The sequence below is a fragment of the Ipomoea triloba genome, chromosome 11 (assembly GCF_003576645.1).
Source record: "Ipomoea triloba cultivar NCNSP0323 chromosome 11, ASM357664v1".
In the NCBI taxonomy this organism is placed as follows: Eukaryota; Viridiplantae; Streptophyta; class Magnoliopsida; order Solanales; family Convolvulaceae; genus Ipomoea; species Ipomoea triloba.
The window spans coordinates 5,672,654-5,692,206 of record NC_044926.1 but is presented as its reverse complement, the minus strand read 5'-3'; the positions used below and the strand labels follow the sequence as shown (position 1 = coordinate 5,692,206).

The 19,553-nt window shown below is 35.3% G+C and overlaps 5 protein-coding genes across 5 annotated transcripts; 3 read left to right on the top strand and 2 right to left on the bottom strand.

Moving 5' to 3' along the window:
• The first annotated feature begins 869 nt into the window (after positions 1–869).
• On the top strand, positions 870–5,239 carry LOC115997549 (ubiquitin-conjugating enzyme E2 34-like). The gene is made up of 10 exons (XM_031237126.1): positions 870–1,041; positions 2,058–2,181; positions 2,718–2,772; positions 2,959–2,997; positions 3,150–3,213; positions 3,338–3,399; positions 4,071–4,110; positions 4,210–4,237; positions 4,342–4,433; positions 4,620–5,239. The coding sequence occupies exons 2-10, from the start codon at positions 2,125–2,127 to the stop codon at positions 4,900–4,902; spliced, it is 720 nt and encodes a 239-aa protein (XP_031092986.1). The 5' UTR covers positions 870–1,041; positions 2,058–2,124; the 3' UTR covers positions 4,903–5,239.
• A 1,783-nt stretch (positions 5,240–7,022) lies between these two features.
• Positions 7,023–8,081, top strand: LOC115995815. The gene is made up of 2 exons (XM_031234966.1): positions 7,023–7,459; positions 7,591–8,081. The coding sequence occupies exons 1-2, from the start codon at positions 7,373–7,375 to the stop codon at positions 7,978–7,980; spliced, it is 477 nt and encodes a 158-aa protein (XP_031090826.1). The 5' UTR covers positions 7,023–7,372; the 3' UTR covers positions 7,981–8,081.
• A 96-nt stretch (positions 8,082–8,177) lies between these two features.
• On the bottom strand, positions 8,178–9,899 carry LOC115995814 (RING-H2 finger protein ATL3-like). The gene has a single exon (XM_031234965.1). It carries the CDS (start codon positions 9,414–9,416, stop codon positions 8,562–8,564), a length of 855 nt encoding a protein of 284 aa, XP_031090825.1. The 5' UTR covers positions 9,417–9,899; the 3' UTR covers positions 8,178–8,561.
• Positions 9,900–10,983: 1,084 nt separating this feature from the next.
• Positions 10,984–13,385, bottom strand: LOC115996357 (dolichol-phosphate mannose synthase subunit 2-like). The gene is made up of 3 exons (XM_031235565.1): positions 13,286–13,385; positions 11,625–11,729; positions 10,984–11,548 (listed from the first exon to the last, which is right to left on the bottom strand). Exons 2-3 carry the CDS (start codon positions 11,712–11,714, stop codon positions 11,393–11,395), a joined length of 246 nt encoding a protein of 81 aa, XP_031091425.1. The 5' UTR covers positions 11,715–11,729; positions 13,286–13,385; the 3' UTR covers positions 10,984–11,392.
• A 689-nt stretch (positions 13,386–14,074) lies between these two features.
• LOC115997090 lies at positions 14,075–18,653 on the top strand. Its single transcript, XM_031236566.1, has 7 exons — positions 14,075–14,353; positions 14,559–14,999; positions 15,086–15,138; positions 16,033–16,070; positions 16,588–16,903; positions 17,098–17,411; positions 17,769–18,653. Exons 1-7 carry the CDS (start codon positions 14,341–14,343, stop codon positions 18,433–18,435), a joined length of 1,842 nt encoding a protein of 613 aa, XP_031092426.1. The 5' UTR covers positions 14,075–14,340; the 3' UTR covers positions 18,436–18,653.
• Positions 18,654–19,553: the final 900 nt, after the last annotated feature.

Below are 19,553 nucleotides of genomic sequence, written 5' to 3'. Positions count from 1 at the left end.
TTTATTTTATTTTATTTCATCTTTGCTTGTCTTTTTTCATTTGGTGCCATACACGTATGCTCAATTGGCTTGAGAAGATAATCTATTCTTCTCTTTTTTGTTGTCTTCCTGTTAGCTTGAGAAGGTTGGAAATAAAGAAATTGAAATTTCGAAAAATATAAATTTAAAAAAAGGTGATTTGAAAAATACAAAGTTTTTTTTTTTGCAAAAAAAAAAAAAAAAACAAAGTTGATTATATTAAAAGTACTATTAAACAAAAAATAAATTTTTAAAAAAAAGTAAAGAAGAAATAATTGATTTGTAGTAAATAGAACATGTAAGATGAAATAATAATAATAATAATAATAATAATAATAATAATAATAATAATATAATAATAATAATAATAATATAATAATAATAATAATAATAATAATAATAATAATAATACAATTATTAATCTTTTAAATTTTCACAAGTGGCAATTTTGCTTTTGTTTTTTTTTTTGTTTTTTAATGAGGTGATGATTTTGTTGATTTAATATTTTTGACTTGTAGATAAACTTTGTAATGATTTAAAATGATCTTTGTGTTAACTAACAAGTTTATCAAAAAATGTAAATGTGACAAATTTTAGTAGTATTTTTTTTAAGTGAGATACCAAAATATGTTATATATATAAATAATTAAAAGACTGATATATATAAAAATAAGGCTATTTTATCCGCGAAGAAACATAGATGGAATGGACTCAACCGCTCGCATTCACTTTAGGTCGGTCGAACAATAAAAGTGGTGTTTAAGTTTTGACTTTTGATACGCCCAATTTTGCCAAAAAAAAAAAGAAAAGTTTGGTACCCCCAGATAATAGATATAGAGAGGGATGAAGCAGGGTTAATATCGTCTTTGCAGAAACTGGAGCCTTCCGAATCGAAGAAAAAGCTCACATTGGTTTCAATCTTCTAGACACCGATCATTGGGGGAAAACCTTAATCTCAATCAACAGTCAATGCAGTTTCAATCCGTGCTTCATAATATAGATTTCTCCCGCGATTGATCCATGGTAATCTCTCTCTCTCGCTCACTCTCCATGCGAGTTTATCTATGTAACTACGTGTTTTTTGCTTAAACAAATTCTGATTGCGTGGAGATTTGGATTCAATAATACTAGTTAGATCGTTTTCACGATGTCTGAATGACGTTTGTTTCGTGTTTTACTATCAATATCCGTAATTTATCATGTTCAGAAATTGCATCACTTTACCATAGTTTACTTTACACTGTTTGTAGTGAGGGTTTCTCGAGTGCATCTGTACGCAATCTTAAATTTAAGTGCTGCCATCACTGCAAAATGGATTGTAAAGTTTTTATTGTAAATTAAGAGTGTTTTCTCTTGTTTGGTTGGTGTTGAAGGTGCAAGACTACTTCGCAAGTAATTAGTTGAGCTAAGAAAAGTCTCAGTATTTACTTATATTTCAAGCCAATAACTAATACTGAGTAATAACCATTGCTCTTTCATACACTTTTTGGTGTTAATTTGTATTGAAGAGAGATACTGTGACTGTAAGTTCTCTTATTTTCTTTCATGTTCATCTTTCACTGAATCTGTGAAAGAAATACTTTCAATATTGTTCTTGGTTGTGTGATTCTTATTTTGGAGTTCAATTGCAAGAAAAGATTTTAATTGATGACCAGATTGATATTGGAGTATGTTCTTTATGCTTTGTAAATGGGATTCAATGATATTGGATTGAATTTTCTTGAATATTTAGATAAACAATTTATTTGAATTGCTCATTTCATAATTGCTGTGGATTGACCTTTTCTTTCTGTTCTTTCTTATAACAAATTCATTTTGTAAAAGTGAATTTAATGAAATTTCTGTTAACATAGTAACATAGATAGATATGTCGCTGTTTCATGAGTTTTTCTGATGGTTTGGATCGAATATTTGCTTGGAAGTCAGGAACTATATTTTTTTTAACTACTTTGTAGTGATTTTATTTTTCTTTTCTCTAATATTGCTTAAGTTTAAAATTTGAGGTTCATTTAGTATTGTTTGACTGTTTGTGTATACAGGTAGTCTAGAGAGTAAGAGAAAAACACAAGATCATCTTTTAGTTTCACCAAACTTTGAAGCTAAGGAATGGCGGAAAAAGCATGTATAATGCGCTTGCAAAAGGAATATAGAGCACTCTGTAAAGTAAGACACCTTCTTCTTACTCTTTTGAGCCCACCAGTACTCTTGATGGCACATACATTTAATGGTTGGATATATTTCATGTTCCCCTGTTGCCTGGAAAATTTAACCTAGGTCAGATTTGTGAGGCATACAACTATTATTTCTAGATTTTCTTGCATGTAGAGGAGAAGTTAAGTTTGATGATCTGTGATTTTTGTAATGCTTCTTCTGGAGTGACTTGAAATTGGTCATCAAAGTACCAGTGTACCACCAGGTCCAAAAAAAGAACAGTAGTATGTGGCCAGTTAGTCAAACCCATAAGGATCCATGCATTTATATTAAAGTGACATAATTTTTGAATTGTCTGTACACTTTGCATAGGGCACCATGTCTATGTACGATTGTACATGCACTCAAAAGGATTTGGATGCCCGTTTTATGTCAACTATTATCAAAGTGTATACTGCGATCATCTTCAGGACCCTCCAGTCATTAGTCAATATGTTTAGAAACTTATAATACTCTAAAGGTGATTGCTTGTCCTATGAATTTTACAGGAACCTGTTCCAAATGTTGTGGCCCGGCCATCTCCAAGTGACATCCTTGAGTGGCGTAAGTATCGTGTTTGTGTTCATTGGGTATTGGGTTTAACCTTGGCTAGCCTGAAGGCTTTGTGTTCATTGGGTATTGGGTTTAACCTTGGCTAGCCTAAAGGAGTCATCTCTCTCTCTTCCTTGGAAAAAGGGCTTTTTATCCATTAAGTGACAAGTCATTTCCCTTGTATTTGTTGTCTTACAGATTATGTATTGGAAGGGTGTGAAGGAACACCTTTTGCAGGTCTGTTTCTATTTTTGTACGGCAAGTTAATCTGATTTCCATCCACATTCTTTACCTCCTACAATTAAACTTTCCTCTTTATTTTGTGTTTATATTACTTCAGCTAATATTTGTTCACTCGGTGTTTTCCATCAAACTTGAATTACTCACAGGTGGATATTATTATGGAAAGATCAAGTTTCCTCCAGAATATCCATATAAACCTCCAGGAATCAAGTATTCGAAATCTCACTTTAAATATTTTGAATTGTTGCATCAGTTATAGTCTTGTTAGTGCTAGATTTTGGTTCTTCTAAAACTTGGCTGATTTATTACTTACACTACTTTTTTACATTTGAAGAATGACAACTCCTAATGGACGATTTATGCCAGAAAGGAAAATATGCCTGTCTATGAGTGACTGTAAGTCTTCATTAAGTTACTAAGACTTGTCAATTAAATTGTTTTCAGGTACACTTCATCTGGACCCCTAATTTATGTTAAACCTAACATAGATCCCTTCTAGTTTCGGATCTTACACTCGAGGTCCCTATCATGCATGGAAGATCATTTCACCCTAAGTGTGTGTTTGTGTAAAGAGAGAGATAGAAATCGGTGTAAAGGGAGTACTCCGTATTTGGTATTGATGAAAAACAGAATTGACCTCAAAATTAGAGAATACTTTGGCTCTAGCATCTTTTTCCTTCAAACATTATGTATTCTTAAACAGTTCAAATTTATTTTTCTTAACCTTCTACTCCTTTCAGTACTTTTTCATTTTATTTTACAATGAGTTTTTGCTTTAAAGAAGTTTGCATGTGATGAACATAGATGCTAAAGATTGCACGTAGTTGCAGATTTATACATTTTAGGAGAAGCCTACTTAGGTAACTTGGGAATAAATATCCATTGTCGAATAGGCACCTTAATGATCACTAGAATTGGAAATTTGGAACTGGGGACCTCAAGTGTAATATTTGAAACTATACATTGTCCAGCCAAGAATGTTAGAAACATAAAGGGATCCAGGTGAAATTTACTCTATCTATTGTTTTTCAATATGACTCACATTGCATCAAAATGTTACTTGTCAGTCCACCCAGAGAGTTGGAATCCAATGTGGTCTGTTTCAAGGTAATGACGGAACAAAAGTTATCTTCCTTTCATCGCAGTTTTTATTTTTCTGTTTGCTGTTCCTTCTCTATAGCTGATTTCTCTTTATTGCACATGCAGCATTCTCACAGGGCTGCTTTCATTCATGGTATGTTTACCTTTTGCTTGATATAGTTGAAATTATCTACAAAGATTACCTTGTGCATCCAGACTTCTCTTTAGCTGTGTTTTCCTTTAATATGTTCCCTGTAGATGGATAATAGTCCAACCACAGGCAGTGTAACAACAACAATTGCTGAGAAAGAAAAACTCGCAAAGGTTTCTCTTGCTTACAATTGTAAAAAGTGAGCCAAATTCCTTGCTACATATGCTGTGTTTGTATTAGATGATTGCTTTGAGCTTTATAATCCCCTGCTAGAAGACCCTTTTTGAGAATGTTACGAATAGCTATTTTGGCAGTACTCTACATCGTTAACTAAAGTGTTTTAAGTTAGCCATTTGAAATCACGACATTTTTCCTTTTTATACAGCCCAACCTTTAGGAAGCTGTTTCCAGAATACGTGGAGAAGTATGAACAGCAGCAGCTTGCTTCACAGCCTGTTCCCGAGCAGGTTCCACCTGTGGTAGCTCAAATGGAAAGTTCCAGCCCGTTACTAGAGGAACATAGTAATCCTACAAACGAAGATTTGAATAGAGTGGATCGTCCACAACACATGGTTAACCGAAGAAAACAATCTTTCCCGACTTGGCTGTTGCTGCTGCTATTCTCAATTTTTGGCGTCGTAATGGCTCTGCCTTTGCTTCAGCTTTGATGCTCAGGATCACAACACAACAAAGGCCGAAAGGGCTGTCTGTTTCCTTCCCACTTTTCTTCTGATTACTTGTGGGCACTTATATCCTAGGTTTTATATAACCAAGATGGTGTTTGTATAGGTATATGGTGCAATGGGAGATGAAAAGTGTTCTCTCCTGCAATCATCTGATGTGGTTATGCTTGCTTTCATTGTGGTTTTGGGTCCACAAGTTATGTGTCAGTATTCATAAGTAACTGTTTGGCCAATAGTAATCTTCAATTTTAGAAAAATACTACTCTTACTCTTAAATTCTACTCTCAACTTTTACTCATTAAATTTTAATGCTTGGATGAAAGATATCTAAGGATCAATTGACAGATTACGGATTTACGGAGTAGGAGTGAGGGAGTACATAGTAGAACACATACTCTATTTTATGCTTCTTTGCCTAGTCTCCAACATTTTTTTTCTTAGGAATCTTGATTGTGCTTTGATTTTATATTTTTTATTTTTGAAAGCAACCTAATCAAATATATTAACAAACCACACTCCATCGGCTTTGGCAAGGGAATGAAACAGACTTTGCAGCTATCAATAGAGTTAACTTTAAACAATCCAATATTAGTAGAGCAGAAATTTAAACAATCCAATTTGAGTCGAATATTGGAGAGACCTCGACTTTTGATCCACGTGAGAGCTTCCCAATATTTGGATTATGTATACTTTGAAGAGGGCCGTTTAGTCCTGGTGCCTTGAACAGTTGAACGCTCAGAAGGATGAAACCATACGTGGCTGCCCGTTGCTCCATGTGGTGCTTTGATAGTTGATAAATGTAAAATTACATGTTGAAGATGCTTGCTTGCTGTACACAGCTATGGCTTTTATAATTTGTTTATTTTTATTACTCACTTATAAAAAGAATTAATCAAATAAAAATTGAATTATCAATTGTTACTGTTCCCAGTAAAGTCATGCCTAGCCTATCCTATCTTCTTAAAAATCTCTTGAACCCAATGGGCGGGGCACCGAGCTTTTTTAAACAAAAGAGGTAATAATATCTTTAAAAAATAAAATGGTAAATATTTATTTAAAAAATTGATGTTTTTATATTTATAGTAACATAGACACTATTTGTTTGAAATAGTCAGATTTTCTATTTATTTACTAGTACAATTTGGATATTATAAAATTGTGTTGCTCTTTAGTGAAACTGTTTCACGGATCTTTATTTGTAAGATGCGTCAATATAAAAATGTAATATTAATCATGAATAAAATTTTTATTTACTTATAAGAGAATGTGTAATATTTTTGAATAAAATATAATATTTTTAAATTAAAATATAAAAGTATTATTCTATATATTTTTCTGAAAGATTAATATTACATTTTTCAGTATAAGTATTATATTTTTATTTTAACCTGACTCATCTCAAAAATAAAAATATGTGAGACCATCTCACATATTTTTTTAAAAAATAAATTTTGTTGGGTTTAATGTAAAGTCAATTTCAGGTAGCCCTTTATTGGGGACTGAAGTCTGTAGGTCTTAGGTCCAACCTTTTAAAAACGAACACTTGACAAAAGGCCTGTCTGTGACTCTGTGGTTCCTTAAAATGCGGCACAGAAAACCCCTTTCTCCAATATTTAACCTACTAATTAATTTAAAATAAAGAAATCGTCACCATTCATCAGAACTATAAGGATACGAATCTTACACATTAATTCTCGTATTTACTCTTTGCCTTGGATAAACTTTAATTACTTTTCCATATTCCACAGAAAATACTCTTAATTTATACCCCAAAAAAATATTAAAATTACAATTAATCACATTAACTTGTCAATTTGATACAGCTAATTAGCTAAACCAAATACGGTGTAGTTAACTACCTAAATAATATATATAATTGTACTTGATATAAAAAAATACGCCTATTAGTATAAATTTTTTTAGTATTTATTGAAATATACCTTTTAGGTTTTGGTCAAATTCATCCTTTGTTGGCGTGGAAGAGAAGACAGCTATCCTCAAGTTCAGTGAACAGTAGGCAATTAGGCATACAATTTAAAAAAAAAAAAAAGGAAAGTGGGGGTTAGGGTTTTTTCCCCTTTACCATTTTGAGATTGGTTAGTTGGCATGAAAGAGTACATGTTTGGGGCATTTGAACCCAGATGGTGACACTATTGCCCTACTTAAAAAGTTCACACAACTTCCATTCCCCCTTTGCAAAAGTTGCTAAAATTTCAACTACACCATCATTATGAACAAATCATAACAGCTAGCCTTTCCCCCTTTGCACCCCACAAAAATGAATTTCACAATCTTTTCTTGATTTTCCCCATTAGGAAGTTAATTGCACAGTTTTCTGCTCCTTAAATTTCCCTGTCTGTATTTTTTTTTGCAGAAATTCTTTCTGGTTTAGGTCTCTGAAGTTCCCTGCATTTTCTTGAGCTGAAACTGGGTGGTTTTTTGGTGCTAGAAAAGTATGAATAGGTCTCCCATATACCCAAAATATGAGCCTCAAGATTACTGTGGTGGCAATGAGTTTGATCCTCATACAGATTTTGCACAGGTATGTTCTTGATCCAGGAAAAAAATCCCATTTTTTTTTCATCATATATCGACATTTTAGTTCAATTAGTTGATCTGCTATGCTACATTTGATGATAATAATTCAAATTCAAATCATATGTTCTTACCCAGTTCTTGTCAGAAGCAAGAAAGCATGCAGGCCAAGACATTCTCGGTGCACCACCACCGCCACATCTCGAAGAATCTGCAGAGAGGAAATCGAGAAACCCATCGTGGAAAAGATCATTGCTTTCATGGTTAAAGCGGGATAAAAGGAACAAGAACAGCAAAGAAGCAGCGAAGAACTCACACGGGGCGACCAGGCCGAGGGGTGATTGTGTTTCTGGTCTGGTGCGAGGGAGCGGGGATGGTGCAAGGCCTTGGAAGCCCTTATCGGGCCCGATCACGAGCCACTTCAACGGGATCAACCAAGAGGAGGATGAGGTGCCATATATGTCTCTCCAAAAGATGAACACCTCCAAGGATGTTCAATCCTATGGACCGGTGTACTTGGTTACATAGGAAAATAAAATAGGTACAAGAATTATGCTGTGCTGTGATCTATCATGAAAAACTCAGAAAACTCGAATGTGATTCGGTTATATTAGAATATAACCACCAAAGATTTATCTGTTTCTTTCCCCAATATTCATTCTCGGTTGCAGAATACAAATCAAGAAACCAATAGGCCTAAAGAATTAAAAAATATAGACAAAACATTTGCCCTAGAATGAACCAAAACAAGAAAAGTTGTATAGTTGTATTGCACATTTTGGAGATAAAACACATGATTAATGTAACAGGTTGAGAATACACAGTGTGAGATTTGTACACCGGGGAGAGCTTAACCGAACACTCCTAGGAGAAGCTCGTTTGCTCTCGATAAAGAAGACCACTACAATTCATCTATACAGGATGCAGAGATCAAAGCACCGAGTTTTGACCTGCATCAAGAATCAAAGAACATAGAATCACCGAACATAAAAACTGGAGACTTCATTCGTCTACCAGAAAGAATGACCATATGTGATATGTCTCAAAACGCCAATCCTCTATACATTTCAGGGCAGTATATTGAATCCAATTAATTATGTTCACCAATATTAGCTTTCGCTTCTCCCGCCTTGTTCTACATCTATATTAACACTAGGACCACAAGGACGAAGATCAGGATCAACCCTCTTTCCCCGGCTCAATAGCCTCCTCAGAGACCTCAATCTCGCGATCATAGGCGATTCTTGATCATCATCCACAATCTGCCTAGGAATATCAATCACCAACATCCCCTCTGCCCTAGCACTAACTGAAGCACCTCCTGCTCCTACTTTTCCTGCAGCCGAAGATGAACAAGGCGCCTCGGCCCGACGAGGCTCGTCCACACAAGGACCGAGGGTGCTAACCCGAACCTCGTCCCCCCAATACAACACATTGGTGGGGAAATTAGGAGCCTCAGCAGAAGCAGCTGCTGCAACTCCAGGGATGGGGTGCAATGCTGGCTGTGCTGAATTAGGGTTTGAGATTGGGTTTCTGCATAAAGGGCAAGTGGAGTGTGATTGAAACCACGTGTCAATACACTCCACATGAAACCCATGGTTGCATTTGGGTAAAAATCTAGTCTTTTCACCCTCACAAACCTCACACAGACAAACCACACATTCCAACCCTTCTTTAAAATCTTGGGAACAAAACTCAACTTCTGGTATGGTCTTCAACACTGAGGGCTCCAGACCCTTGCGTAGGGCTATTCTTATAGCCACTTCTTGACTGTCGTCCCGCCGGCCGCCGGCGGCGGCGCTAAGGAGGTCCGGGCGGCGGCGCCAGAACCATCTGGTGTAAAGATGGATGGAGAATATAGCTGCCACCACCAAGAACAAACCAATGCCTGCCCCCATCATGATTTTTCCTGTTAGCACAACTGATTCATTAAGCTGCCCACCAAGCTCTGAAGGTTCCCCCATTTCTCAGTCCAAATTGAATCACCAAAAGCTTCAAAAGTTTTGAGCTTTTTTCAAATGCCACACAAACCCAGAAACAAAATGTATGAGCAAAACCCAAGATCAAGATTGAAGATCCAGTTTTTGAGGTTTTCAAATGCCAAACAAACCCAGAAAGAATTTTTCCCTTTTGGGAATACAACAGAATTGTATGAGCAAAACCCAGGATCAAGATTGAAGATTCAGAGATGTTGGGAGATTCTAGAAAACCCCAAAGAATTTTCTTGAATTTATAGTACCAGAAGAAAGGTAATATGTAGACTTTTTCAGAAATGTTGAGCTAATTGCAGAGGGGGGAATGGTGCTAAATAGGTGAAGAATTCAAACTACAGACCAAGCAAATTTCAACATATCACCCACCTTACAACTTCGCATTAATTCTTTTGTTAATTTGTCAAAGGAAGGCTGCTTCTACATGTTGGTTTGACTGGGCGGCTTAAGGCTCAGTTAGTTGACTTTGACTCTCTCCCTCTTCTGGAAAGAGTAAAGACCTAACTGTGATGAAGCTCTCAAGTATGCACGTGTGTGAAAAAAAAAAAAAAAAAACTGGTTTTTCTTAGCATCTTCATCAGTGGAAAAACCTCGTGGACTTGATCATCAGGAAAAGAACATAGAGATCAGGACAAGAGTTCTAAGATTTGTTTTATTTTTGGATTTGGATTAGATCAGGAGGTGTGACCACTCAGGGCAATCGAATTGATTAGACTTTGTTTTATTTGATTTTTTTTTTAATTTGTTTTATTTGATTAGTTAAAATTTCACAATTTTTTGTTTAAGTTTTCAGTTTTGCCAAACTATATTTTAAATCTTGTGAATATAAATTAGAATTATTTAATGTTAAGATTCGCACTTGACTGTATATTTCTTGACACAATAAAAATTTCATATTTTCTAATTAAAGTAAGAATTTAGATTTAAAAAAAAAAAAAAAAAAAAAAAAAAACCATGTTGGTAACCTACTCTTCTATGTCTCCTATTTGGGTGGTCCGATTGCTTTTGAATAATTTTCACCATTTACCAAAATATTAGGTTATTTTGTTGGACAGTTTCCCCAACTCTTTATAGCACCTTTATTTGTTAAAAAAAAATGTCAAATAAACATTTTAAATTGAATGAATAGTGCACTTGAATTATAATCTTTGAATGGGATAATGACTTAGCCTACATTTAAGAAGAGGCAATCTTCATGTGGTACCACAACATAGCTATAGCAACAATTATCCTCTCAGACTTTGAGATGAAGGCGGTCATCCTCGTCAACTTTGAGACAATGGGTGACCATGATCACCTCATCATAAGTTTAGAAAATAATCAAATGGTCACCCTCATCGAAGGTCTAGAGAATAGTCATGATTGTCTGTCTCCATACAACATTTTATTTGAAATAAAAAATAAACATCCAGAGATCAATTTTCTTTGATTCCTTGTATAGAGACTACTACTTATTCACTCTTGTATTAAATGAACTTGTTTAAAGTATGAACCCTTCTTGTCTATAGGATAAAACTACAACGACCAAAATTCTTCACCATGGTGATAAAACTCTTTTTATTCATTGATTGCCATAAATTGGCTGACCCAAATTGTGTTACAAAAAGATACTATTATTACCACATCAAATAGTAATTTGATGAAAAGTTTTGGTCCATACAGCATGATCCTTGTCAATAATACTCTACCTCAAACCTTCCTTTATGGTTAGAGTATCCACTGTATTCACCAACTTAACTCCCCCCAGAAATGCAATGTTCAGGTCAACTATGTAAGGCATTAAACAGAAAGCTTGTTTAGAATGGATGGGGTTTATATACCAAAAACTGATCACAATAAAAGCACGTAGAGAGCTACGGAATGTACACATTTTAGCAAAATTGATTAGAAATGGGAACACATATTTCAACTACTGTAAAAGCCATAGAGTGTGTCAGGCTGAAATTGTATCATGCCTTCTTCTTCTTCTTGGATTCGAGCATCACATATCCAATAAACATACTCAAGAAGCTGACAAGTGCTACACCAGCAAATACAGGAATGAGAATGGCATATTCTTGCGAGAGAAAGTACTTGTGCACAAAATGGTCACTGTCGACAAAAGGCTGAAAATGCAACTCATTTTGTTAAAAGGTTACAAAAGCATGTGCCAAAATTTATGCAATCAAACCGGCAACTGACCAGGATAATGACCCAGAAGGTATAATATGTGAAAATGGACAAGCTGGTTACAGTTAAAAGCATCCCAACAGCTTTATCTGCTAATTCCATTGTAATCTACTTTGTCTGTTCAAACAACAAGCAGAACTAGTATAAGGAAGTTGTGCAACTTATGTTATAAAACAGCACCAGCAAAACATAGTATTAGTATTCTACAAATCCATAAATCACATTGCCCCTAAATCCAAGACAACAACAATTTCCTAAAAATTAGAGATGGGCACGAGCAAAATTAAGAAACCCAAAACATACGAACCACACAAAATCTTAGGCAAAACATTAAACACCAAGCTATACATCTTTGAAGACCAAAGACAAGAACAAGACTTGAAAAGAAAAGGAAAAGGCACAAGTTCTAGACGAATATTCCACAAATTTCAACCCATTGTCAGGATCTGACGGCTTACTCCCTTTGCAACATGGACCCCCATCAAACCAATACTAATTTAACTTGTGTATCTAGTTTGATTAGTGCAGTTTTACATAGCATTCTCAATGAGCCGAATTTCATTTCAATCTCTACTCTACCATTTACTTAACTAGCTTAAGTCTTATTTACTTAAAAAATAGACATTGAGGCAAACACTAAAACAAGAAGGATTTTAAGGGGAGGAAAAAGCCTCCTCTTCAAGAATCTCAAAACCTGTTTTTTCAACAAGTAATAAGCTGAGGAAATCAAGAACTTAGATAGGCTTCATTGTCCATAAGTTCCCACATAACTCAAAAGAAAAACATTGCAAATAAAAAATATTCACTTTTCACAAGATCATACCCTGGAGTTGATACTAACAGACCATGCCCGAACCAAAGATCTCACTTATATGTCCACGTCTTTATTTATTATTATTATTATTTTTTTGGTAAATTTACAAGGTCTTTTTCTCCGAAAACGGTCCGGGGTCCACCCACGTTCGCTCCAAGAGGCACAGGAGCTGGCCCAGGGGGAATCGTCACTAGTGGGAATCGTCACTTGTTTATATATTATGATGCCATAAGCATCTTATTGCTCTCAATTGAGAACAAGCAATTCTATAGTAGCTTGATCCCTTAGCATCTATATCTGCATCTAACCTCATTCCGCTAGCCAATTACGCAAAATAAACAACTTGTCTAACCTCACTCTGCTAGCTCATTACACAAATATAAACAGCATGTCTGACCTCATTCAGCTACCCCATTATGCAATGTAAACAGCATATTATCCAAAGCAGCATTTAGAAACCCATAAAAATAGCTGCTTCTATTCAACTGACATATATATACACACTCATCACTAGTTAGATTAAACAAAGAAAGTCACAATCCAATCAGAAATGGATACCAGTAAAACTACAAGCACAAATCAATTGTTCACAATGAATTCGAATCTGACTAAGATCCATAAAAAAAAAAAATAATAATAATAACAAAGCTCGTTAACATTTCATTTATTAAGGACTTCAGGCAGTGGATAGCGAAATTATCATAAACACGAAGAGCATTTTACTTGATGATCGTCAACAGGGGTTGGAACAACATTGAATTAAATCAATCAAATATAATATACAAACAAAGATACAAGTAAGAATTTTGACGCGAAGTTCCCGATACGGGGAATAGGGGCATAGGGCACGGGGCAGAACCTGATCCGAAAGAAGGAAGTTGGTGAAGAAAGCAGACCCCAAATCCGGGTAAAGCCCGAGCCGGAGGTGAGTTTGTAAATCACAAATCACAAATCACAAATCACAAATCAATCATTATATATGAATGTTTCACACATAAGGTACATTTTATATTTTTATTATATTATGAGAACATCTTTAATAAGTAAGGGTCCATTTAAAAATATGAAAAAGCTTTTCAGAAAATTATTAATTTTTTGAAAAGTATTTTAATTTTTTAGCCGTTTCAGGACGGTCGCAGTTTGAGATAGTGATGGATCGACTTGCAAGCATTTGTGTTTCTCATGAGTTCGATTGGAGGGGTCATGTCAATCCCTCTCCGGAGCTGACAGTTGCCATCGAGGAAGATATAATGGGTATTTCCGTGGCACGTCGAGTTCTAACTAGTGTGCTGAATGTCTAGTTCGGGGTTTTCCCTCCCTTCGAAAAAAGAATTGACATATACTAAACTCAAATTTAATATTTGCAAAAAATATTTTGAATATTAGGTCTAAAAATTTATTATAATGGTATAATTAAAAATTTAATTTTAACGTGGATAAAAAAAAAAAAAAAAAAGAGGCGTTGATAATTGTGTGTGTGTGTGTGTGTTTTTTTTAATTTTTTTTTAAAATAATGTTTAAAACATGAAATGGAGAATAGGCGTAAAGAGCCAAATATAAAAATGAAAAAAAAAAACATAAGGAAAAAATAAAAAAATCATTATCTACTGCATAATATCTACTCTTTTGCGCCTGAGGTTCTATTTGGACACGACTACTCATTTCTCACTAAGGTTTGTGGCCTCTCCTCTCCGCTTCACTCCTCTCCCAACTAAGCACCCATAGACGCCATAGTTGTTCTTCACTCCTCCTTGCTTCTCTGATTGCATTCCCGTTTTCGCTAATCCTTAACAAACCCTAGCACCAGATTTCAGCAAAGGTTTCAACTTGGGCAGCAGCAAGGATTGAAAATCACCGGGCATTACATTTCTTTATCTGAATTCTGCTCATTGCAGTTGACTGGATGAGCTCCCCATGCATTTATTAGGTAAATTTTGTTATCTTTACGCAGATTTCTTGTTCCTGTTTATGTATTCTGGAACATTGTGCCCACGCGCGCGATTTTTATTTGGTACTAGGTGAAATGCATTTTCTTGGATTTAGAGTAGTACAGTGCACTCGTCATGTTTGTGTTTTTGTTTCAGTGAGCTACTGGGTTTTCATATGTTGTTGCGACTTATATTGTTGTGCAGATATTGCTACTACAGTAACTACACGGCCTGTTTGCCAGAAAGATGTTTGTGCAGTTAGTTCTCAACTTCTCTTCTGTAATAGATTCAAGTCTGGGAAGGATATTAGGTTTGCGTCGGTATGGAAATCTTTCTGTGTACCGGAAAAAGCTCAGAGTTTTGGGGGAATTAAGTTATGCCGGGGTGGGTTGATGATAAGAGCAGTGGCTACTCTTGAAAAAGAATCAACCCAATCTAACCAGGTAAGTGAGGATGGTGGTGGCTATCAAAGTAGTACGGGAACGAGTATTGGTTCTGGAAACTCGACTTGCAGTGCCATTGAGGGACAATCTCAAACTGATGAGTTAACTAAATTGGATGAAATAGAGAAGTTAAGACGGAGTAGGATTTCAAAAGCTAACAAAGGGAAGACACCTTGGAATAAAGGCAGGAAGCATAGTCCGGGTATTTTGATATTCCCTGTACTTTTTTTTTTTAGCTTGTTGTTTGGTTAGAAATATTAACGTCTTCAACCGTGTTAATCATTGCAGAAACTCTGCAGAAGATTAAAGAGAGAACCAGGATTGCAATGCGAGATCCTAAGGTGATGTCACATAAAAATCATGTTACAAGATGAAAAGTAAATGACAAAGAAAAATCAGGAAACAGTTTCACCTGTACAAAAAGACTCCATTAACAACTGGATAAATACAAAAAAAAAAAATGAATTAAGTTGGGTTTTCCATCTACCTTAGCAATCATTTCTATTATCCTATTTGCAATTGCATTTGAATTATTTCGAAAGAATTGATATGAAAGTAATGAAGAACTTAAATGTATTCTTATCAAGCCAGATTTTTATGCTTACTTTATAGTTAACCTTGTGGTGTGGGCTGATCTTGAATCTTGATAATCTTACCCTATTTAGTTAGGCTGCAAATTATTTTCTTCTTTAGTAAAACTTATGATTTATCGGTTATGGATTGTAAATCATCCATAATTAGTTGTCAATCATTTGCTTGAATAAGCAAAATGGTCTTGTGCAATCCATAATTCGGAATCTATACCAAAATGTAGAAAGTAGACTATTTAATCTATAATCTAATTACCCTTGAATGTTCATTGCTTTCAAAGTAATTCTCAGCACAATAGTTGCCCATTTTTGAAAGGGTGTGCTCATAATGCTAGGGTACCTTAGTGGCTTAGTGTAACAATTGTGATAGTAATGGGCTTAGAGGGGATTGTCCTGTAAACTTTAGTTTATTTATCCATTAAAGTGACCTTTCCTATTATTCTAATAATTAATTCCTCTGCTGTGGTAGGATTTTCCTTGTAACCATGTTAGTGAGACTCGCGATGTCCAATGAGAAATTTGCACCAGAGTTGTCATGTTGAGAGCTAAATATTTTACTTTTAACAAACAATAAGAATAAATATTTCAGAGTTTTGCAAAGTTTGAGTAGGTTGTTTATTTTACTAACAAGTTCAGCCTACACAGGTAAGGATGAAGCTAGTCAACTTCGGGCATGCTCAAAGGTAGGTTTTGAAAATTAACTTATAAATTATTTGCTATAGTTTCAATATATAATTGTTTTATAAAAAATCTACTCGTTGAGAAAGTTTTAGACAATAAATTTTGTTTTGTCTATTAGAAAGAATTGTGGACTACTACATCTATTCGGTCCAGTTATTAAGGTTGATGCCTTGTCTTCCTATAGTAACTATTGGCTCTTTTTTTTTCACAGCACAAGTCTTTAATTACTAAAATTTAATGGCATGCCAAACTACTTATATACACAGCCCATCTTCCCTCACGACTAATATAGAAAATAATGTGTATACATTCTTTAAATTATTTATGCTGACTTATCAAATGTTAACAGAATAATTATTAGAGCTCATATATATACCAATAAATTAGTCTTAATATCTTATTATATTGTAATGATTAATAGCAAGAAAGTGTTTTTGTTTTTGTTTGCTTTTTCTGGGTCTGTAATGGTGAGTGCAAAGTTTATTCAGACTGAACACTATGTTTGACGTGGCTATGCAGTGAGGAAACAAGGTTAAAAATTGGAGTTGGTGTGCGAGCTGGGTGGGAAAAGCGCCAAAAGATGCTGAAACTGCAGGAGACATGCTGCTATGAATGGCAGAATTTAATTGCAGAAGCTTCTAGAAAGGGCCTTTCTGGTCAGGAAGAGTTGCAATGGAACTCATATAAGATTTTGAATAGACAGCTTGAGAAGCACTGGATGCAGAGTGTCGAGCAAAGGAAAACACGTAGACAGAAAGGAAACAAGAGAGCTCCAAAATCTGCTGAGCAGAGGAGGAAAATTGCCGAGGCCATTGCCGCTAAATGGGCTGATCCCGTAAGAGCTAAGCTTCATTAAGAATAGCTGGTCTTGATTCCTATATAGTCTGCTTTTTCTTTTTAATCTGTGTGATTATCCACACTCTCCTCGACATTGATATCTAGCTACAATGGCTATCAATTTAAATCTTTGCACTTCTTAGTTATATTCAATTTCATAGTTCTTGACACATTCTGCTCTTGTCTAAATAGGATTACCGTAATCGGGTCTGCTCTTCTCTAGCTAAATTTCATGGCACAAGAGAGGGGGTTGAAAGAAAGCCAAGGAGAAAGCCAAGTAGTGATGGACAGACCCAAAACAGAAGACCACCCAATAAGAAAGTTGATATTGGTGGTGTAACTGTTCATAATCATAGGCCTCAAACAAAACAAGCCACGATAAAGAAAAGCTATACACCAAAATACAAGGATCCTTTAGCACATTCCAAGCTAGAAATGTTAAGGAATATCAGGGCACGGAGAGCAGTGGCTGACAACGAGAAAATTGAAGCTGTTAAAAGAGCAAAGTTAGTTTTTTTCTCTGTCTGACTTGCAATTCACAAATCTTGGTTTCTTTTACGTATAAACATCTAAAGACAAAGATGGTAAGGAACTAACTGATTGTGAAGATACATAGAAGGAAACCTTTTTTTAGATCCATGATACCACCTCTTATGAAAATCCATATCAAGTGTTAGAAGTTTTCTAATAATTTATGTCTATGGGGTGAACCTCCTATATAAATGCACAAGTGCACATGCCAAAATCAGTGAAGAAGTATTTCATATATAAAAACTCATTCCAAGCATAAAAGTTATTTCTGTCCCCGAGCTTGTTGATAACAAATTGAATTTTAAGAGAATTTTTATAACAAATGTTTTCAGGTTGTTGATTGCTGAGGCTGAGAAGGCGGCAAAGGCTCTTGAGGTTGCTGCCAGGCAGAGTCCTGTTGCTCGAGCATCCCTTGTTGAGACCAGGAATCTCATTGCAGAAGCAATTCAATTCATTGACTCCATAGATATGGAAGAGATACTTTCGGGTCAAAATGAGGGAGACCCATTACTTACATTGCCTGAAATCACCAATGTTGATGATTTAACAGATGCAGATGCGGAACATTTGGATGAAATTGACACGAGAAAAGCAAATGGAGCCCACGTATTGATGCCCAATGGTGAAGATTTTCACAGCTTCAACTTTACCAAAAGCTTCCATGGTTTATTGAACGGTAATGAAACAGCAGTCTTGTCAAGCTCAGACGACTATGATTTACTTGGCAGCAAGGAAAATTTGTACCAAGTGATTTCAAGTGATGTGGCACCACCACCAGTTGAGGAAGTGATGCACGCCTCCGAGTCTGGTGATCACAAGGCAAATGAGGTTGAAGAAGATGAGCACGAGTCACCGCCACATGAAATGACATTGCAGTCCGAGCCATTGCCAAATGGATTGATATCTCAGCCCGAGAGTGCCCATCCCGCGTCAAATAGCACAGCCACAACCAAGCAATGGATTCGTGGGAGATTGGTTGATGTAGCCAAGGAAGGTTAGATTCAGTTACGATATATTTACATATTTAGCTATGCTGTCATTCACTCATTCCAACTGGAGGAGACATAGAAAACTTCTTTCATCTTAGGTCATTAGCTTTCTCTGATTCTGTTGTAGTATCTATATAGTGTCCATCTTGTAAAAAAAATTTCTCCAGTCATAACTATGCACTTCTTTCTGCCTGCCTAATTTATTGAATATTTCATAGAGCTTTGGCACATGAATTCTCTTTGTGAAGAATCGAAGATAGGGAATGACAGACCTAAAAGATTCACCATTTAAATACTTGAAGATCTTGCTGTCTATTGTTTTACTAATTTTAAGTATAGTGAAAAGGTAAATTATAAAGTTCAATGTAGAATTTTGAATAGAGTTCAATTACATGGCGTGTCAGCAAATAAATTTTTACATGATATTCTGATTGAATATTGGTTGATATTTAAAACATAAGCTTGGTTCACAGACATTTGGACTATGGGAGTAATCAAGCTCTAAATAGTCAAATCTCGGCCGAGTTGAGCGGTGACTCAATTGAGTTGGGCACCGACTCGGCCGAGTTAGGCGCCAACTTGATGCCTAGCCGATCGACTAAAAGCTGTCTAGGGCTGAAATCGCCTCGGCTTAGGGGCGCATAGGCCAATTTTTACAATACTGAAATATTTATAAAATCAAACCTAAATAGTTCACGAGTATTTTGATAAATGGACTTTGAAAGGAGTAAAACTCTCGTCATGTGTTTTTTATTGGAGAGACAAGAAAAAAAAAAAGCAATAAAAAATATGACTCACTACACACGAAACTGTAATTAGGCCATCGAACTCAAAAATAATGCAATTGAGTTCCTGAGCTACACAAATTCATGCAATTTGACCCAAAATGACTTGTTTTACCTGATGTGCCAATTATTAATTTTAAAAATCATATTTTAAAATAATTTTAAATAAAATAATTAATTATAATTATTTTTTTTAAAAAAGAAAAACAAGAACTGCCATGGCCGGAGACGAAGACGGCTTTGTCTCCATGGCCGGAGACGAAGGAATCTTCATCTCTTGGCCATGGAGACGATTTGTCTCCGGCCGAAAGTTTTTTTTTTAATTAATTATTTTATTTAAAAT

Bases quoted from the DNA above. Each gene is read 5' to 3' on its own strand.
- LOC115997549 (XM_031237126.1), top strand. From the start codon at position 2,125: ATGGCGGAAAAAGCATGTATAATGCGCTTGCAAAAGGAATATAGAGCA. The intron at 4,238-4,341 runs GTATGTTTACCT...TGTTCCCTGTAG, and splicing joins CAGGGCTGCTTTCATTCATG to ATGGATAATAGTCCAACCAC. The intron at 4,434-4,619 runs GTGAGCCAAATT...CTTTTTATACAG, and splicing joins CTTGCTTACAATTGTAAAAA to CCCAACCTTTAGGAAGCTGT.
- LOC115995815 (XM_031234966.1), top strand. From the start codon at position 7,373: ATGAATAGGTCTCCCATATACCCAAAATATGAGCCTCAAGATTACTGT. The intron at 7,460-7,590 runs GTATGTTCTTGA...GTTCTTACCCAG, and splicing joins CTCATACAGATTTTGCACAG to TTCTTGTCAGAAGCAAGAAA.
- LOC115995814 (XM_031234965.1), bottom strand. From the start codon at position 9,416: ATGGGGGAACCTTCAGAGCTTGGTGGGCAGCTTAATGAATCAGTTGTG.
- LOC115996357 (XM_031235565.1), bottom strand. From the start codon at position 11,714: ATGGAATTAGCAGATAAAGCTGTTGGGATGCTTTTAACTGTAACCAGC. The intron at 11,549-11,624 runs GTCAGTTGCCGG...TTGCATTTTCAG, and splicing joins CCTTCTGGGTCATTATCCTG to CCTTTTGTCGACAGTGACCA.
- LOC115997090 (XM_031236566.1), top strand. The intron at 16,904-17,097 runs GTAAGAGCTAAG...TTGTCTAAATAG, and splicing joins CCGCTAAATGGGCTGATCCC to GATTACCGTAATCGGGTCTG. The intron at 17,412-17,768 runs GTTAGTTTTTTT...AAATGTTTTCAG, and splicing joins GAAGCTGTTAAAAGAGCAAA to GTTGTTGATTGCTGAGGCTG.